The sequence below is a fragment of the Leopardus geoffroyi genome, chromosome D1 (assembly GCF_018350155.1).
Source record: "Leopardus geoffroyi isolate Oge1 chromosome D1, O.geoffroyi_Oge1_pat1.0, whole genome shotgun sequence".
Lineage (NCBI taxonomy): Eukaryota > Metazoa > Chordata > Mammalia > Carnivora > Felidae > Leopardus > Leopardus geoffroyi.
The window spans coordinates 55,370,796-55,392,425 of NC_059329.1; the positions used below are offsets into that span (position 1 = coordinate 55,370,796).

At 39.3% G+C, this 21,630-nt stretch overlaps 1 protein-coding gene across 2 annotated transcripts in view; it reads right to left on the reverse strand.

Annotated features, from left to right (window-relative positions):
• The window catches only part of ACER3 (alkaline ceramidase 3), a 171,240-nt gene extending 150,481 nt beyond the window's left edge, over positions 1-20,759 (reverse strand). Inside the window, exon 1 of one of the 2 annotated variants that reach the window (XM_045483902.1) lies at positions 20,536-20,759. In XM_045483902.1, coding sequence (XP_045339858.1) covers positions 20,536-20,638 — 103 coding nt within the window. In that variant the 5' untranslated portion in view covers positions 20,639-20,759. The remainder of the gene's footprint in view (positions 1-20,535) is intronic. The other variant, XM_045483903.1, reaches the window with a different exon arrangement.
• Between the last annotated feature and the right edge of the window lie 871 nt (positions 20,760-21,630).

Here is a 21,630-nt window from a genome sequence, read left to right on the forward strand (position 1 = left end):
TAGATAATAAAAGAAAAAATATAAAGCAGGAGAGTACTAACATCTATTGAGTTTATACGCCTGGAACCTACTAGTGGCATTATTTACATAATCTTTCTAAAATAAAATATCACTTTGTGATCTAGGTCTTATTCTTATTTTACACATCAGCAAATTGAGCTATAGCAAGATTAAGGAATCTGCCCAGTGTCATATAGCTCCCAAGCGGGAATATCTAGATTCAATCTCATTTCTCTTTAACAAGCTGTATTCCTACCACCACATCATGGAAAAAGAAAAGAAAGAGAATAAAAGAGACACAATTGGGGCACTTTGGTGGCTCAGTTCGTTGGGTGTCCAACTTCAGCTCAGGTCATGATCCCACAGCCTATGAGTTCGTGCCCTGCATCGGGCCCTGTGCTGACAGCTTGGAGCCTGCTTCCGATTCTCTGTCTCCCTCTCTCTCTGCCCCTAACCCACTCGCATTCTGTGTCTCTCTCAAAAATAAATAAACATTTAAAAAAGAGAGAGAGAGAGACACAATCATGAGTGTTGGTCTGTACTAATAATTCTTTTTTTTAATTTTATTTTTTAAAATTTACATCCAAATTAGTTAGCATATAGTGCAACAATGATTTCAGGAGTAGATTCCTTAGTGCCCCTTACCCATTTAGCCCATCCCCCCTCCCACAACCCCTCCAGCAACCCTCAGTTTGTTCTCCATATTTATGAGTCTCTTCTGTTTTGTCCCCCTCCCTGTTTTTATATTATTTTTGTTTCCCTTCCTTTATGTTCATCTGTTTTGTCTCTTAAAGTCCTCATATGAGGGAAGTCATATGATTTTTGTCTTTCTCTGACTGACTTAGCATAATACCCTCCAGTTCCATCCACGTAGTTGCAAATGGCAAGATTTCATTCTTTTTGATTGCTGAGTAATACTCCATTGTATAGATATACCACTTCTTCTTTAGCATTCATCCACTGATGGGCATTTGGGCTCTTTCCATACTTTGGCTATTGTCGATAGTGCTGCTGTAAACACGGGGGTGCATGTGTCCCTTTGAAACAGCACACCTGTATCCCATGGATAAATGCCTAGTAATGCAGTTGCTGAGTCATAGGGTAGTTCTATTTTTAGTTTTTTGAGGAACCTCCAAACTGTTTTCTGGAGTTGCATTCCCATATACTAATAATTCTTAAGAGACAAGCAAACCATGTAATTCTGGCAACTATACTAGACTTACCTCAACCTCTATAGAATTTATTCATTCATGATCCATATGGCTAAAGAAATGATACTGTCTTAAGACAATTTGTTCACTGCTGAAATGAATCATTTATCTTTTGTGCTAGTCACCTTTTTGCATTTTGAAATTTATACCTTACCTAGCACATAAATTGGGAACATACAACATTGCCAAGTAATATACGTATAGTAGGTATTTAGTAAATATTTGTTGAACACTTTGTATATTCTTGTATATTCACAATGCCTTGAAATCAGTGAATGATGATGATGCAATCAGCCTTCAGTGACACCGGACTTTAAAAGTTCTGGTTTTAGGGGCACCAGGCTGGCTCAGTTGGAAAAGCATGCAACCCTTGATCTTGGGGTCATGAGTTCAAGCCCCATGTTAGAGGTAGAAATTACTCAAATAAATAAACTTAAAAAAAAAAATTTCTGACTTTGTAGTTCAGTCTGGAAAAAGGTTCTGTTTTAATCAATCATGATGAAGGCATACTACTGGTTACCTGAATTGATTCATCATCTCTCTAGTGCCTCCACTGGACAATGGCTTCACAATGATAACCAGGCAAAAATAAATCTTTTTTATTCTTATAGATTACAATGGTCAGAATATGTCAAGCAACTTCTCACTGGTTTAATTAACATTTACTGAGAACTTAATCTATATTAGATACTGTGCTAAGTGCTATGGATACGGAGTTAAAGCTAAAAAGATTTTTAACTTAAGGCATTATCAATATAGTGAGGAATATAGGCATATATATAAATAATTACAATACTATGGGAAATGTACACACATCATTCATTCAATAAACATTTAGTGAAAACCTCATGTAGTAAACATTGTAAGAAGCCCTATGATACAGCAATGAACAAGGGCCCCTCCTTTCATAGACTTTACAATCTAACATGGCCTCAAAGATTTCCCAAGTCTGCAAAAAAATGAACTCATGGTCAAAAGTCACAAGAACACAGGGCACCTGGGTGGCTCAGTCGTTAAGCACCTGACTTCAGCTCAGTTCATGAGTTCTCACAGTTTGTAAGTTCGAGTCCCATATTGGGTGAGCACGAGCCAGCTTCAGGTGAGCATAAGCCCCATTTTGGGTGAGCTCATGCCCTGCTCCAGGTGAACATGGGCCACACTTCAGGTAAAACACGAGCCCTGGGTGAGCCCTGCTTCTCTTTCTCTTTTTCTCTCTCTCTCTCCCTCTCTCTCTCTCTCTCTGCCCCTCGCTCACTTGCACTCTCCCTCAAAGGAAAAAAAAAAAAAATCACAAGAAAACATAAGGAAACATGCAACCATAAAGGAAGAACAGTGAAACAACAAGCAACAGAAACAGACAAGCAAAGATGAAAGACACTGAAATTTAAGGATATAGGACATTAAATATGTTTGATGTTTAAAGAAATAAAAGAAAGCAATAAAAAATAACCAAAGAAAAAAATTATCAAAAGTTGTCAGGCAGATGTGAAAAAGAAACAACAGAACCTTTAAAAATGAAAAATATAATAATTAAAAATGCTTAAGAGAAAAAAATGAATGTAAAGAAAAAAAGGCTGAATTAACCAAGTAAAGAGAAATGAGAGAGATAAACAGGACGTTCTGGACAGAAAGAATAATGTATGCAAACACAGGAAACTATGAAGCTGCAGTCTGTGTTGGAGGAAATAAAAGCTGAATTATACTGCTGAAGTATAAAGTGCAAGTGTTTAGAGAGGCAAGAGATTACATCAGAAAAGTCATCAAGGCCGGATTATGAAAGTCTTTCTCCATTATACTTCTCAATTCTACATTCCACATGGGCAAAACTGATTATCAGAAACTCTTATCTTATACATCTGTAAGTATACATAATTTACATGTATATATAGCTAATACTGTTTCCAGTTTTGAAATGTATAAATCTTTAGCTAAAAGAAAATGAAGAAATAGCTATTGAGCAATATCAGTAATCAGGGTAAATCAGTAATCACAGAGAGATAGAAAATGAGACTGAATTTTTAAAATAAGAGAAGGGCGCCTGGGTGACTCAGTTGGTTGAGAGTCCAACTCTTGATTTCGGCTCAGGTCATGATCCCAGGGTCGTGGGATTGAGCCCCACGTCGGGCTCCATGGTGAGTATGGATCCTGCTTAAGATTCTCTTTCTCTCTCCCTCTGCCCCTCTCCCATGCTCTCTCTCTCTAAAATAAAATTTTTAAAAAATTACAAAAATAAGAGGACAGCTATCTGCTATTTACAAGATAAACACCTTAAACATAAGAGTACCCAATAGCTGACAATAAAAGCCTGGAAAAAAATGCCACGCAAAAGAAACAAAATAGATTTTAAAAGAATTGTTTTAATGTTTATTTATTTTTGAGAGAGAAAGAAAAAGAGAGGGGTAGGAGAGGCAGAGAGAGAGATAGGGAGACATAGAATCTGAAGCAGGCTCCAGGCTCTGAGCTGTCAGCACAGAGCTTAACTCGGGGCTTGAACTCATGAACCATGAGATCATGACCTGAGCCAAAGTTGGATGCTTAACCAACTGAGCCACCTAGGCACCCCGAAACAAAACAGATTTTAAAGCATAAATTCTATAGTTTAAATTTCATATTTTTTTAAAATTAGGGCTATATTTTATCCAATCTCTCTCTTTTTTAAGTTTATTTATTTATTTTGAGAGAGAGAGTGTGTGGGGAGGGCGGGGTGCAAGCAGGGGAGGGGTAGAGAAAGAAGGAGAGAGAGAGAATCCCAAGCATACTTCGTATTTTCAGAGCAGAGTCTGACGCAGGGCTTGATCTCACAAACCATGAGATCACGACCTCAGCCAAAACCAAGAGGCAGCCGCTTAACAACTGAGTCACCCAGGCACTCCTGTCCAATCTCTTAAAGAAGCAAACCATTTACTGATGGTACACATGGCTTTGTACCAGTCTCATAGCTGGTAGAACAATTTTATGAAGATAACTAATGCAGCAAGCTTGCCATATAAGCAAGAAACATTATTCTAATAGAGAACAGTAACAAGCAAGATGGGCTATATAAATGACAGAATTAAAAGTAACGCGCATTACACTTCCACCCAAGATAGAATAACAATGACCAGATTTACTCTCCTACCTGAAACCACCAATGAAACAACAAAGGTGCACAAGGAAACTTTTGGGGATAATGAGTATGTTCAAATCTTGATTGTGGTGATGGGTTCATGGGAGTACATCTGTCAAAATTTGGCGAATCATACACTTTAAATATGTATAGTTTTTGTACAGCAAAGGAAACCATCAACATGAAAAGGCAACATACTAAATGAGAGAAGATATTTACAATGATATACCTGATTAGGGGTTAATATCCAAAATACGTTAAAGAATTCATACAACTCAACACCAAAAAAACTCTAAGAAATCCAATTAAAAAATGGGCAGAGTACCTGAATAGACATTTCTCCAAAGAAGATATCCAGATGGCCAACAGGCGCATGAAAAGGTGCTCAACATCACTCATCATGAGGGAAATGCAAATCAAAACTACAATGAGATTATCACCTCACACCAGTCAGAATGGCTAATATCAGAAAGACCAGAAAGAACAGCATTGGTGAGGATATAGAGGCAAGAGAACCCTTGTATACTGTTGGTGCAGCCACTACGGAAAACAGTATGGAGGTTCCTCCAAAAATTAAAAAAAAAAAAAAAAAAATGTCATAAAATTCAGTAATTCTACTTCTGGGTAGAGAAAGAAAATGAAAAAAACTAATTAAAAAAGATATATGCACCCCTCTGTTTATTGCAACATTTATAACAGCCAAGATATGGAAGCAATCCAAGTATCCATTGAAAGATGAATGGATAAACAGATGTGGATGCGCACACACACACACACACACACACACACACAAATGAATATTATGTAGCCATAAAAAAGAATGAAATCTTGCCATTTTTGACAACATGGATGGACCCAGAGGAAGGGTATTATGCTAAGTGGAATAAGTCAGACAAATACAAATACCATAAGATTTTACTTATATGGGGAATCTAAAAAATAAAACAGACAAAACAGACAAAAACAGATTCATAAATACTAAGAACAAACTGGTAGTTGCCAGAGGGGAAGGGGATGGGGGAATAGATGAAATATTTCAATAAGATTAAGAGGTACCAGATTTCAATAAGATTAAGAGGTTTCAGTTATAAAATAAATAAATCATGGGGATGAAAAAAAGTACAGCCTAGGGAATAATACTCTAATAGCTTTGGATGGTGACAAATGGCAACTACACTTACCATGACAAGCATTCCATAATATATATAAATGTTGAAATCACTATGTTACACACATGAAACTAATAAATTTTGTATGTCAACTATACTTCAATTAAGAAAAATTTTAGGGGCGCCTGGGTGGCTCAGTCAGTTGGGCGTCCAACTTCAGCTCAGGTCATGATCTCGCAGTCCGTGAGTTCGAGCCCCACGTCAGGCTCTGCGCTGACTGCTCAGAGCCTGGAGCCTGTTTCGGATTCTGTGTCTCCCTCTCTCTCTGACCTTCCCCCATTCATGCTCTGTCTCTCTCTGTCTCAAAAATGAATAAAACGTTAAAAAAAAATTAAAAAAAAAGAAAAATTTTAAAGACAACAGATTTTTTAAATGGGCAAAAGGCACTTCACAGAAGAAGATACAGGAATGTCCAAGAGGCAATGAAAATGTGCTCAACATCTTTATTCATCAGGTAAATGATCATTAAAACCACAACGAGAGACCACTACATATAGTCCAGAGTGGATAAAATTTTCAAAAAGAATAACACCAAATGTTGTTGAGGATGTGGAACACCTAAAACTTCTATAATAAAATGAGATATCACTTTGGAAAAAAGTCTTGCAGTCTTTTAACGGAAACCAACTCTATGACCTGGCAATTCCACTCCCATGAATTTACCCAAGAAAGATGAAAATGTATGTCTATGCTGAGGCACCTGGATGGCTCAGTTGGTTAAGCGTTGGACTCTTGGTTTTGGCTGACGTCATGACCCACACATAGTTTCGTGAGTTCAAGCCCTGCATTGGGCTGGGCTCCTTACTGACAGTGCAGAGCCTGCTTGGGATTCTCTGTCTGCCTCTCTCTCTCTCTCTGCCCCTCCTTCAATCATGCTGTATCTCTCAAAGTAAATAAATAAACTTAAAAAGAAAGGAAAAGAAAAGAAAATATATATCCATGAAAAGACTTGTATAAAAATGTTTACAGCAGTTTTATTCACAATAGCCAAAAACTGGAAATAGTCCTGGTGTCCATCAACAGGACAATGGATAAACAAACTAGTATATTCCATACAGTAGACTACTACTCAGCAATAAAAAGGAACAAACCATTGGGGTGCCTGACTGGCTCAGTTGGTGCAGCATGCAACACTTGGTCTTGGGGTTGTGGATTTAAGCCTCACGTTGGGTGTGGAGATAACCGAACAATAATCTTTAAAAAATGTTTTTAAAAATTAAATAAAAAAGGAATAAACTACTGATACAACAACATGGTTAAATCTCACTGGGTGTGGAGATAACAAAAATAATCTTTTGAAAATTTTTTAAAAATTAAATAAAAAGGAATAAACTGATACAACGTGGTGAAATCTCATTTCTCACAAGCATGAATCTTAAGTGCATTAATAAAAAATTTAAATCTTTTTATTTTAACTTCTAATACAGTAAATACCAAAGGATTTAACTCACAGAGTTCTTCAGGGTCCTCAACAATTTTTAAATGTATAAAGGAGAGGAGCAAAAAAAGCTTGAGTACTTCAGATCTAGTAAAAGTTGAATATGGGCATGCCCTACAATCTAACCATTATACTACTCAATAGACACAAGCACTTTCATATTTGTGTGTACCAGATGATGTACAAAAATGTTATAACATTTGTAACAGCAAAAACCTGAAAACAACAAAATATCCAATGACTAAAGAATGGTTAATCAATATATTGATATAGTGGAATTCTAAACAGTAAAAATAAATGAACTATAGCTAAACCCATCAACAGAGAGGATTCTTGGGAATATGGATGATACATATTTGACCACAAATTGAGTGAAAAAAGCAAGTTGAAGAATACACACACACACACACACACACACACACACACACACATGCATATATATAGTACAATTCCACTTATGTAAAATTAAAACAAGCAAACCTAAACAGTATATTCTTTAGAAACGCACAGTGGTAAAAAGGTAGGAAATGATAAACACTAAATTAAGGATAGCAGTTACCTCTGGAGAAAAAGGAAGAATATGGAATGAGGGAAAGGCAAAGGGGAGCTATTATTTTTATTTAATGAATGCTCTTAACCAAAGAACAGTCCTCCTTTATCAAGGTCATAATTCTCTTCATCGTCAAGCTTTAATTTGGACATTCCTACAATAGTGAAAGAAGAGAGAACATCCATCTGATTGGCAAGACTGAATGAACTCCAGTGACCAACTGGATTTCAGACAATAAAACCAGACTGTCCTCATGTCTACTTTACAAGGGGGGTGGGGAGGGTGGAGGAGGGATTGCTACCCAGCAGGTAAAATAGCCTAAAACCATATATTTCATTTTGGGAATACTATCTTATCTAGAATACCTCCTTATCATTTTGTATAAATGAGTAAATGAATGAATTCCAATCATAAAACAATTTTTATAACAGTATCAAGATTTTAACATGCATAATTTTTAGAGTTCTGTTTTGTTTTCTGAGTTCATTCAGTCTTTCCTCTTGCTGTTAAAAGCAGCTTGCTCTGAAAAGTTAAAGTACTTTAAAAGAGTCCACACCTATAATGAGTCAAAGATTTTTCCAGTCATGCAATTGAATTATTTCAACCTTGAAGTACTTGTGTACTTTTACTGGGCAAAATACCTCTTTTGAGTCTCATGAGTACATTATAGGGATAAATAAAATGATGCTTATAAAAATTCTTTGAAATCTTCAGATAGAGGGCCTATATTACACTTTATTATTCTTTTTAAAGTTTCATCTTCTAAGAATAAAAAGCATGATGTAATTTGGCATACTCGGAGTTTACACAACAGGAAATCAAAATTGCTCAAAACTCAACTTTAGACACTGTTTCAGTTACTTACTGCTGAACAACAAACCACCCCCCAAATTTGATGGCTTCAAAAAACAATTTATTAAATAAATAAATAAATAAGAAAAAACAATTTATTATCTCTCGTGGGAAGAACACATACAATGAAAGGTGCACAGGAGTATAAATGTAATATGTAAACAGGCTGTTTTGGCAAAAGTACAGTGTAAGTAGGGAAAGCAGGAATTATAGGGAAAAGGAGGAACACAGACTGAAGAGTTTAGAATAAACTGGATACCACAATGAGCTAAAAGTACACAACCACCAGAATGGCAAAAATTGAAGACTAACCAAATGTTAGTGAGGAAGTGGATGAAATGCTGTGAATGTAAAACGTTACAACCACTTTGAGAAAAGATCGGGTAGTTTCTAATAAAACTGAACACACAACCACCTATGACCCAGTTATTTCAACCCTCAGTATTTACCTATGAGAAATGAAAATACATATCCACAAGACGACCTATACAAGAATGTTCATAGCAGCTTTATACATAATTATCAAACCTTAAAACAGCTAGGTGTTCATCAATAGGTAAATCAATAAACTGTGGTTACATTCATACAATGGAATATTACCCAGCAATAAAAAGGAATTACCAATACATGCAACATTGGTGAAATCTCAAAAACATTATGCTGAGTGAAAGAAGTCTTACACAGGAGTGCCTGGGTGGCTCAATCAGTTGAGCATCTGACTCTTGATTTTGGTTCAGGTCATGATCTCATGGTTTGTGAGACTGAGCCCCTGTCAGGCTCTGCGCTGACAGCACTGAGGCTGCTTGAGATCCTCTCTCTCCCTCTCTCTCTCTCTCTCTGCCCCTCCCCAACCAATATGCATGCATACATGCTCTATCTCTCAAAATAAATGAACTTTTTAAAAAAAAAAGAAAGAAATCTTATACTAAACAGTAAATACTGTTTGACTCCACTTACATGCAGTTCTAGAACAGGCACATCTAATCTATGGTGGGGGAAAAAAAATCAGAATAGTGGTAGCCCTGAAGAGAAGGGGAAGGTGGAGGTAAGAATTAACAGGGAAGGGGCATGAAGAACCTTCTCACTTGATGCTAAAGTTCCATATTCTAATAGAGGTTTTGATTACACAAATGTATCAATTTCTTGAAATTCAGCAAATATACATTTAAGATCTGCGCATTACTTCAAGTTTTACCTCCAAAGAAAAAAACAAAGAATTGAACTTTAATTGATGATATGTATGTTGAAGGATTTAGGGGAAAGTATAAAGATGTTTGCAATTTACTTTGAAATTAATAATGTCAAAAATTAAAATGAACTGATAGAAGAATGGACAACTGGGTAGACATGCAACAAAACAAAGCATAATAAAACGTTAATAGTAGAATCTAGACAATAGTTGAACAGATAGTCACTGCAAAATTCTTCTGACTTTGTTGTAAAGATATTCATTTAAAAAAAGGGGTTTTCATGCCATGTTAGAATTCGGTCTCTATCCTTCTGTCAACAGAAAGTCCTCTAAGGAAAACAGAAGCACCTAACTGTAAGGAGTAATCAATCAAGGTTTAAAGAGGTATCCGCTGGGGCTCCTGGCTGGCTCAGTCGGTAGAGCATGCAACTCTAGATGTCAGGATGGTGAGTTCAAGCCCTACGATGGGCATGGAGCCTACTTAAAATAAAGATTAAATAATAATAATAATAATAATAATAATAATAATAATAATAGAAGAGAGGTATCCACTGAGAGAATGCAGCTACAAATGACAAGGGAACATCACGTGCAAAAGCAATCCCACTGAAAACATCTAAAAATTCTGGTATATTCTTAATATATTCAAACAAATGAAAGAAAGATGAAAGGGAGGAAAAGAGAAGAGAGGAAAGGCCCACTAAAGCAAGGAGTCAATTAGGTCAAGGAGGAGACGTCCCCCCAGAAAAGTTTAACCTTTCTCTACCTCCCCCAAACTCAGTGTTTGCTCTTAAGGCCTTTCAACTGATGGGATGAGGCCCACCCATATTACTGAAAGTAATCATTACTTAAAGCCAACTGATTATAGATGTTGATCACATTTATAAAATACCTTCATAACAACACTTAGATTAGTATTTGATCAAATAAATGGATACGAAAGCCTAGCCAAGTTCACAGAAAAAATTAACCATCACAGATGAGGAGGCCACAACTATAACACAGTATGATTTTTTTTTTAACTTATTTTCACTAGATCCCAATTCAACTAATATTTTTTTAAATACTTGTTTATTTTGAGAGAGAGTGAGCACATGCACACAGCATAAACAGGGAAGGGGCAGAGAGAGAGGGAGAGAGAGGGAAAGAGAATCCCAACCAGGCTTCATACTGTCAGTGCAGAGCCCCACACATGGTTCAATTTCATGAACCATGAGATCATGACTTGAGTCAAAACCAAGAGCTGGTCAATCAACTGAGCCACCCAGGCTCAGTTGAATTAGGGAATTCAACTAACATTTTATGCGCACCTAGTATTTGCTAGGCGCTTCACCTCACTGTACACTTTCAAGTGTATCATGCCATTTGATTCTCATAACCCTCTTGGATATCATTATTTTCATATTATAGAAAATAAACTGATACATGGGGTGCCTGGGTGGCTCAGTAGGTTAAGCGTCCAACTTCGGCTCAGGTCATGATCTGTGAGTTCAAGCCCCACGTCGGACTCTGTGCTGACAGCCCAGAGCCTGGAGCCTGCTTTGTATTCTGTTTCTTCCTCTCTCTCTCTCCCCCCCTCCCCTGCTCATGCTCACTCGCTCTCTCTCTCAAAAATAAACATTAAAAAATTAAAAAAAAAAAAAAAGAAAATACACTGATACAAAGAAGGATTAAGGGATCTGCCCAAAGTCACAACATTCGATGCAACAAATAGGAATCTTGATTCAGACTCCAAGTCATTATACTATACTTTCCCCACAGTAAAACATGTAGGACTTTTGTGTCCCCATTAACTGCTTTTGCTGTCTCTTTTGGGCTGTATCATTTTGCTGGGTCCTAAAATGTGTCTCCATGCCCCTACTTCTTTTAAAATGCTCTCTGCATTACCTAAAACCCTCCAAGTCAGGGCTTCCCCCCCCCCCCCCCCCCCCCACTGACTGGGAAACAGTTGGCAAAGGAACAGGGTGAACCCAAAATCAAAGAAACAACTTAAAATTTTAACCTAAGATAATAATGCACTGGACAAGATTTTCATTTAAATGTTCACTATTCTATGTATTCTGGCTTAGTAAAGTTCCCCAATTTATTATTTGAGGTATTTGTTCTTCTTATTTACCCACCCACCAATTACTGTTCCATTAAGACAATAAAAATCTATCATTTCTTCCAACATGTGCTACCAAATGACAATTCTTCCTAGTTAGTATCTTTGACAACATGGGTAAAACTAAGTTAGGATGAGACTTCAAAATGCTCTCAGCCTTCAAGTACTACTAAACACTAATTACTAACTACAGACTTAAGTCTAAAAAGTGGTTTGGTTTGAGCTTGGCAAAAGTGTTAGGAGCAAATGAGAATGAAAACTTTCTGAAATGAAAAAGTAAGTTCAATTTTAAGTTCAATTTTGCTTACTACCCAGGACAATCACTTCCAAGCTCTCCTTCACATGCAGTGTTTTCAGTCTTGTTACTGTGAATGGTGGGCTGGAGGGTTTCAACACCTAGCTTGGTTTTCAAAGTTAGAAACATAGGTTCCAGTACCAGCCCTATGATCCTGAACAAATCACTTATCCTTTTGAACTTGGTTTCCTTACATACAAACAGGGATAACACCTACACATCACAGGAAAAAAAGAATTAAACGTGCTTTGTGAACCTGAACCCTTATTCCTCCAAGTATAGCTCCAGACCAGAAGCACTGGAATCACTTGAGAATTTATAAGAAATGCAGAATCTAAGGCCACATTCCACACCTACTTAATCAGAATATGCACTTTAACAAGATCTCAAGGTAATTAACATGCACATTTACCTCTGAGAAGCACTGCTGTAAAGCATACTATAGATGTTAGGTATCTTCACCATAAAAATTAGCCCATTGGGAGCTCTTTTCCTTCTGAGGAAGTCCTATGATCTGGTAACTCATTAACAATATGACATCAGCAACAATGACATCATCTTCCTCAGCAGCTACCATTTCCCTGAAAAACTACTGAATATGGATTCTGGCATAGGTTTTACCACTAATTTGTAACATAATCTTAGGCAAATCACTTCAATACTCAAGGTCTTTCTTCTTACAAGTAAAATGAAAGCATCAGACCACTAGTTCCCAATCTGAGGTCCCTGGACCCACTGAGGTCTGAAAAAGTAGTAATGAAGGGAGGCAACATAGTATGGTATTAAGAGCATATCTTTGGAATCAAAAGGCTCCTGGGTCACTTAGGCTCTGCCACTTAATAGTGTGTGACCGAGGGGGACACGTGGGTGGCTCAGTCAGCTGAGTATCCAACTTTGGCTCAGGTCATGATCTCACGACTTTTGAGTTCAAGCCCCGCATTGGGCTCTGTGCTGACAGCTCGAGGCCTGGAGCCTGCTTCACACTCTGTGTCTCCCTCTCTCTCTGTCCCTCCCCTGCTCATTCTCTGTCTCTCTATCTCTCAAAAATAAATAAACATTTAAAAAAAATAGTGTGTGACCGAGGGCAAGTTATGCAAGTTATTTAATCTTCCTAAACTGTAATGTCTTAACTGCAAATTAGGATTATAACAGTACCTACCTCAGAGATCAAGCAGTATACTATATGGTTACAACTAAGTGCTCTGCTGGGTAACTTTTTTAGGGTGATAGAAAATCTATGTCTTGACTGCAATGGTGGTTACATAGATATATACACCTGTCAAAATTTTTCAAACCATACACTTAAAATGGATGCATTTTAAGTAAATTATGCCTCAAAAAACTAATTTTTAAAAAATGTTTATTTTTGAGGGGGGAGGGGCAGAGAAAGAGGGGAACAGAAGGTCTGAAGTGGGCTCTGTGCTGACAGCAGAATCAGACACTTAACTGACTGGGCCACCCAGCCGCCCCACGAAAAGCTAATTTTAAAAGTAAAAAAGAAAAAGAGAGAAAGGAAGGAGAATGTGCTCTAGAGTCAGATTGTGTGAGTTCAAATCCTGGCTCTGCCACTTGCAAAGTGAACAACTTTGTACAAAATTATTTAACCCCTCTATGAGCCCTCAACTTCCACATTTGTAAGACAACTAACAAGAATCTCACTTAAAAGAGCTATTATAAGGATTATAATAGGGATTCTAATGAGATCCTATACACATAGAGCTTTGCATCTATTAACTGTCTCATAACGTCGCTATTGTTATTTCTACTATTTTCAATATTTCAAAAATCATATTTATCCACAACCAGGCTTTAGTGAAAATATTATGCTGTTTTATTTTGGACTAGAATTATATCAAGACATTACACACCTCACGTGGATCAATACAGTGTGGTAACAGTGACTAGAACTCCTCTGGCAGTTACATGCACCTTTATTTAATTAAGATGGAGATAAAGTACATTAACAACTTACATATAAGTAATAATAAATTACAATTTAAGTAATAATAATAATAATAAATTCATGGGACCCAAGAAAGAAAATAATAAAAGGATTTCTTTCTAATGAACAGGTTTAAATAGCTGCTATGTCACCATATGATCCAGAAATTCCACTTTAGGGTCACAAAGAGATATTTGTACACCCATGTTCATGGCAGCACTATTCACAATAGCGAAGAGGTGGAAACAACCCATATGTCTATCAACAGAGGAATGGATAAGCAAAATGTAGTATATATACATAATGGAGTTTTATTCAGGCTTGAAAAAGAAGGAAATTCTAACTAATGCTACAACATGGATTGACCTACACAGACACTATGCTAAATAAAATAAGCCAGTCACAAAAAGACTAAGACAGCACTTTCTTTATATGAGACACCTAGAGTAGTCAAATTGACAGAGACAGAAAGTAGAAGAGTGGTCACCAGGGTCTGGGAGGAAGAAGGAATGGGCAGTTATTTAATGGCTACAGAGTTACAGTTTTGCAAAAGAAGAGTTCTAGAGATTCATTGCAAGACAACATGAAGGTACTTAACACTACTAAGCTATACATGTTAAAATGGTAAATTTTATTCTATGTGCATTTTTGCACAATTAAACAAATTTAAATAAATAAATAAACTGTATGGCAGTTCTTCCAGTATTAACACTGTAAAGCTTTTATACTTTAAGCTCTTAACGAGCAACTTCTCCTCGTATTCCAATGCACCACATATATACATCCATCACAGCACTGGAAACAATTTACTGGCAGTCTTTGACTTGTACATATTAAATCTAAATCTTTTTGTACACTGAATTTGGCCCTTCACTTGGCCCCAGTCTTCAGTTGACTTACTATTTTGAGCTAGGTATGAAGCAGTGCTGCTTGCCTGTCAATAACCCTCAGGAAAATGACTGCCTTCCTTAGGTGACAGGAGTATCACCTCTGCCAGCCCACAGAACTCCAGGACCAAAAGAAGCCTGAAGCACACTCACTTACTTGAGGCTACAATTCAGAGAAGATGGGTGGGAGGGGGCCTGGAAAAAGGAAAGGAAAAGAAAGGTAGCAATGAGCCACTAGCAGCTAGATGCCTTGAGTGACATATGTGTATGGGAGAGAGGCTGGTTGAAGCCTTTCTGGTCTTGTGCTATAGTGTCAAAGAAAAACCCCTTTACCTCATCTAAGCAAATCCCATAATAATGGTATAAAAACTGAGGGTTGCCCTACTTTGCTTCTGTCCAATTCCTATGAATAGGATGGGGAGGGGGACAACAAAGCTATGAGACGGATGGTATCTACCCAGATTGAATCATTCTAGCCCAAGGACCAAAGGGAGATGGCTGGATGGTCCTACCAGAAGTTACCATCCATTCTCCCCATTCATGAAAGTCTACTAAGTTACCCCCTCAGACTGAGGTAACCTCTATAAAGCCCATAATTAGAAATTATAATTTTTTTTTGGCTTTCCAATAAACCCTTCTTCATAATACATCAATTTTGGACATTCTTCTTTCAAATACATTTTGAGTAATGCATTTCCCTTGAAAACAGAAAATGCCTAATAGTACTTACCTATTTATACCCCCACTGGCCTATCAGCCACCTTGAACAGGTGACTTTATATAGTTGCATATTCTATACACTATAGTTTATCTGGGTAATTCTCCTCTGAAACCATAATTAAAGGATTTCTTTCCACCTCCCTTTAGGTAACATTTCTTCCATGAAACTAACAGTGCTTGAAATTCCACTTCCCACAGAACTATGTGTTAGTAGAAAGAATTGTCAGACCCATATTTGAATACCATTTCTGCCACTTAATAGCTGTATGATGCTGAGCAGTTTACTTAACTTCCTGCATCAATAAAGTGGGAAGTCCACATACCTACTCACTAGGAATGTTGTAAAGAATAGAAATGCACAGGAAATCTTCACTTTAAAGAGTTCTAATAGGCACAAATTCCAGGTACACAGTTTAGTTATATAATTCCAATTCCCCAACAACACAATTCAAATTTCAGGTACCACAGTACATTAACCGTGAGTGACTGAATATAGTGCAAACTTCACTACTAGGTGTTCAGTCCACAAATCACTATGTAAATAATAGAAGCACATCACAATCAGTGCCTAACTGACTTGAAAAGTCACTTCTTCCAAAGTCTGTTGCTGGATTTGACAAAATGAGCTGCGAAGGAACAAAAATTAAGCTGATGGTAGACCTCTCATCAGCAACGATAAAAGCCAGGAGATAATGAATAACATATTTAAAGTGCTGAGAGAAAATTAACTCTCTGCCTAAATTTCTTTTTTTTTTTAAATTTTTTTTTCTTAATGTTTATTTGTTCTGGAGAGAGAGAGTGTGAGCAGGGGAGGGACAGAGAGAGAGAGAGAGAGAGAATGAATATCTGAAACAGGCTCCAGGCTCCCAGCTGTCAGCACAGAGCCCGACACGGGGATCGAACTCACGAGCCATGAGATCATGACCTGAGCCAAAGTCGGACACTTAACTACAGAGCCACCCAGGCACCCCAACTGCCTAAATATCTAACAATGGATAAGACATCAAAGCAAAAACTGTTGGTGATTATTCACTGCACATCTGTTAATCAGTTCATGTACAGACAGCAAGGCATGTAGCTGAGTTGCTTCCTTGTCTCTGGTGATGAATGTAGGTGATATTTTACAAACATGAGTAATCAAAAGAGAGAAATGGCCAATAATGATGAAAGTGTAGCAAAGAAACAAAAAGCGATAATGTTGGAAGTGAAATTCCAATCAAACATAAACGGAGTTATTGAAGAAACCGCCGACACTGACAATGTTGACTGCTGCCATTCCAGAGACTCTAGATATGCAGCCAGAGGAACTTAATGAAGACAAACTTACCAACATAAATGAAGAAAGTGGTTGTGAGAAAAGGATGATGTTGTTTTTTTTTTTTTTTTTTAATTTTTTTTTCAACGTTTATTTATTTTTGGGACAGAGAGAGACAGAGCATGAACGGGGGAGGGGCAGAGAGAGAGGGAGACACAGAATCGGAAACAGGCTCCAGGTTCTGAGCCATCAGCCCAGAGCCCGACGCGGGGCTCGAACTCACGGACCGTGAGATCGTGACCTGGCGGAAGTCGGACGCTTAACCGACTGCGCCACCCAGGCGCCCCAAGGATGATGTTTTAAATTATAGTATACTAAACATTAGTTTTACTATTTTTTCATTTCTCTATATATCTATAACCAACAAGAGAGTTTATAGTGCTTGACAAAAAAATTTTAAAGGTGACAAAACAATCATAACTTTTCCCATTGACTATTAAGACTACTTTGCCAGGTTTTAACTTGCAAGGTCCTTTGTGCTGTCCTACACAACTATAAAAAGTGAGGACTGCCTGTACCTACAACTTCTGGCACATCAAGGAACACATTATTTCACAACTAAAGAGAAAACCTCTACCTTTACAATCTGTTCAAACAAAAAAGGAATTTGAAAAAAAAAATGAAAAAAAAAACAGAAAAGGAATTTGAAATGATCTTGGGTGATGTTAAGAAGAAAGATTTTCTGGTATTTCAGTGACTAAGAACTGCTGCCATATCTGAACATGCAATTTCCCAAACTCTTCTTTTTATTACTCAAAATACACACAGCCTAGTGCTGAAAGATGCGGTTCATGAATAATTATTCAATTTGTCCTTTGTGACAGTATTCTATTTCTCCTGTCCTTACTTCTTGCATGCAGGGACAAAACAATGAGTGTGTGATAGTACAAGATACAGTAGCTTTATTTTTTTTTATCTCATTTAATCTTTATTTTTATTTATTTTTTTAATATGAAATTTATTGTCAAATTGGTTTCCATACAACACCCAATGCTCATCCCAACAGGTGCCCTCCTCAATGCCCATCGCCCACCCTCCCTTCCCTCCCACCCCCCATCAATCATCAGTTTATTCTCAGTTTTTAAGAGTCTCTTATGGTTTGGCTCCCTCCCTCTCTCTTTTTTTTTTTTTTTTCCTTCCCCTCCCCTATGGTCTTCTGTAAAGTTTCTCAGGATCCACATAAGAGTGAAAACATATGGTATCTGTCTTTCTCTGTATGACTTAGCTTTAGAATCAGACCTCAACTTAAACACTATCTCTACATCACTTTTTGCAACCTTGGGTAAAGACTGAAAGAGAGAAGAGGAAGTGCTTAGCAAAGCGTGGTACACAGTAAGCACTTACATATGGCTCTTATCATCATTATCTTTACTATTCCTATCATTAATGTAAATATCATAATAATGATATAATTGTATTTATTTTAAACACATCATTATTAACCAGCATATTCTTCAAAGATTAAATTCTCTTACTCCAAAAAATGATGGATACCCTCTGCTTCCTGGGTAAAAAGACTTGACCTCAACTTCCTCCAAATAATTTTCTCCCAAGGCACATGTGCAAAGGGCAGCCAACATTCACTTACTCTCTTCTTGCAACCCTTGATTCCTATGTCAAAACCCACCCTGCAGTCTTCTCAGTTTCCTCCTCTGAGGACATTAAGACCAAAAGCCATTTCCCATTTCTCACAGCTATCTGGCAGAACAGCTATCTTGCACCCTCATAGCTCACATGACTTAACCGTCAGTTTTCTCTTGATTCTAATCCTTGGTTCTAAACTAAGAGCCATTATTACTTATATCCACCCATAAATATGCAAAGGGCCTAAAGGTCAACTAAAGCCAACCCCTTTTCTTTACTAAATAATTCCTCATAAAATACTCATGTGAGTTAGTTCAGTAATGTCTGTTTCAACACTTACAGTGACCTCCACCTCCAGGCAAGCCATTCCATGCTTATCTTCAGTTAAAAAGTTTCCTTAGGCTGAAGCAAAATCTCTCCCCTTACTGTTAGTTTCCATCCATATACTCTAATTCCACATCCTAGAGAAATTTAGAAAGTTTAACTGCTCTGTATGACAGCCCATCCAATGTTTGAAGACCATGGCAATGTCTTCATGTTGTTCTTCCATGTTACACGCTTCCAGTTCAGAAAGCATGATTTTAAGTCCCTTCCTCTCACGGACCTTCTCTGGACCAGGTATGGGCTTGCCAACATGATCTAACAACAAATTGGTAAAGCGCTGCCTTGCCAACATTTGGGCTGCCAAGTAATTATACTACAAGTGATCCCTCTGCCCATATTCTTCCATTATTATATAAAAATTATTACTTTAGTAGTTCAGGAAACGTGACTCTCAGCACAAATCATGGTTTCAAAGGAATGGTTTAAAATTTTGAACACTAACAAGAGTTCGGGTTTCTTTTATTATTTAGTCAACTACTGTGAAGAGAATCAAGTGGGATCAGCTGGCACGAAACTCTTGCCTCTTCCCTACAAAGCCAAACAAATGTCTGGGAAAAGGCGGTAGCAATGGGAAGGTTAGCTAAGAAGAGTTGCTTCATGCCCTGAGAAAGTGAGTCCAATTAAAAGGCGGCAGTAATAGCCAAAAAAAAAAAAATATATATATATATATATATAAAATATATATATACACACACACACACACATATATATATATATATATATATATATATATATATATATATTCTCTATACTTTGCCAAAAAAAGGTAGGTACCGGAAGAAGGATCAAACATTGTGCTCTCAAAATTTAACCCACGTAAAGTGCATAAAAGAAATGGCAGATTTTTCCTGTGCTCTCCTAACTTAGTGGAGTATGAGCTGGGGAAATACACACACACGCGCACACACACCTACCTACCTACCTACATACCTACCTACCTAGTGGAGTAAGAGCTGGGGCAATGCACACACACACACACACACACACACACACACACACCCCTACCTACCTACCTACCTACCTACCTACCTACCTAGGGGGCAATTGGTGCCTGTCAGGGGCAATCAGTTGGAGCAGGATTTTTCCCCAAGTCCTCAGAAGGTGCAATCAGTGGAAGTAGTGTCCTCAAATGAACTCTAACCCTTAGGTAGTAGGAAAGGAAGCAGGCAGAGTGGCACAGGGACTTGGTCCCCTGTGCTCCTGTGAGCCCGACACCTTCCCTGGAGGTGACGAAGAGGTCCGACGAAAACAGAGAAAGAGGAAGGAAAAGACCTGGGAGTTTCCACGTTTGGGGTGAGACTAAGTTAGGACCTGTTCCCTTCTCCTGTGCCCTTAAGGCCGAAGGTGGTGGCAGCAACAGTAGGAGCAGGTGTCCCAGGCCCTCATTCTAACGAGCAGAATCCTCCACTCTCCCCACCTCCTCTAGGGCCGCCCCAGCCTGCCCCACTGCTCCCGTCATAAAGGAATTCCCATCCCCAGTCCTGCCCCTCAGGCCTCCCCTCAGGTCCAGCGGGGGGCTCCCCACTTCTCTTCCGATCCCCAAACTCAACCCTCCCCAACCCGTTCGGACCCCGGCACGCCTCACCCGACACACTGGATTCCCCCATCCGCTCCCCTCCTCGGCAGAGCTCCCATTCCTGCCCCCAGGCCGGGGCTCCCCACTCCACCTCCCCAGCCAGGCCTGGTGCCTCCCTGGGCGGCCAGGTCCGCCCTCCGCTTTCCTCACGCGGCGTCTCCCCTCGGACCGGCGCCCTCCCTCCCCGCCTCAGGCCCGGGCGCCCGCACTCACAGAACTCGGCGATGTACCAGGTCACCGCGTAGTTCTCCTCGCACCAGTCCAGCGTGGACGTCGTGGGGCCCCAGTAGCCCTCGCGGTCCGCGGCCGGAGCCATAGCGCACGCAGCCGCCGCCGCCGCCGCCCAGGCGCTCCGCTGGCCGCGTTCGGCTCGGCAAGCTCCCAGGCCGGCTCGGGCCCTGCTCTCGCGCCCACCGAACGCTCCGCCCACCCTCTCTCCCTTAGGGGAGGGGCCGGCTCCGTCAGCGGCAGTGCCCGGCGGGAGACCCCGCCCACCGGCGCCTCCAGGCCGCCCTCGCCAGGCGGCGCCCCGCCCACCCCGAGGCCACAGGGGTTCCCCTGGTGGGGGGGGGGGTTCCTTTTACCAGCAAAGGGCTGTGATCAGGTCACCGGGACGACGGTTACCCAGGCTGCCTGTCCCGCCCAGACACGCCCCTGGCTGTAGGCTTGGGGTTTCTGATATCCCTGAGGCTGTTTTCTGTCTGGACTTGTCAGAGACTCTATCTCTTTGTATGTGTGTGTCTGTGTGTGTGGTTTGATTAAACTAAGGCGGGTTGGGTTGAAGCCATCGGCAAGCCCTGGCTTGATAAAACCTGTGCAGAGGCACAGCGTCTTTCTCAGCGTCTTCCTTTGACCGCAGGCCTCAAACGGAACCCAGAAACAGAACTCTCCCAGCCCCGGGGACTCCTAGGAAATAAACAGTGCTTTTCTGATAAAGATATAAGTAAGTGTCTCTTGGGAACAAAGGGAAAGGGCACCAACCCTGGAGGAAAAAAAAAAAAAAAAAAAAAAGGCGGGGGGCGGGGAGGTTGAGGGCGAGGGCATTCAGATCCTGTAAAAGAATTCAACTAAAGCAGAGCTTGCATGCCTCAGTTCAGGCTTCCAAACCCAGAGGTTTCTTACTGTCTACCTATAATTGTGCCCTTACTCTCCAGGCAACCAACAGCCTCCCCTTCTTCCAGCCTCAAGACTGTAATACTCCACAGAGTTACTGGAGGGGTTGTTTAAATGGTTTTGTTTGTTTGTTTGTTTGTTGGGTTTGTTTTGTTTTCTTGCAAAGAGAAAAAGCAAGTGCAAGCGTGGGAGGGG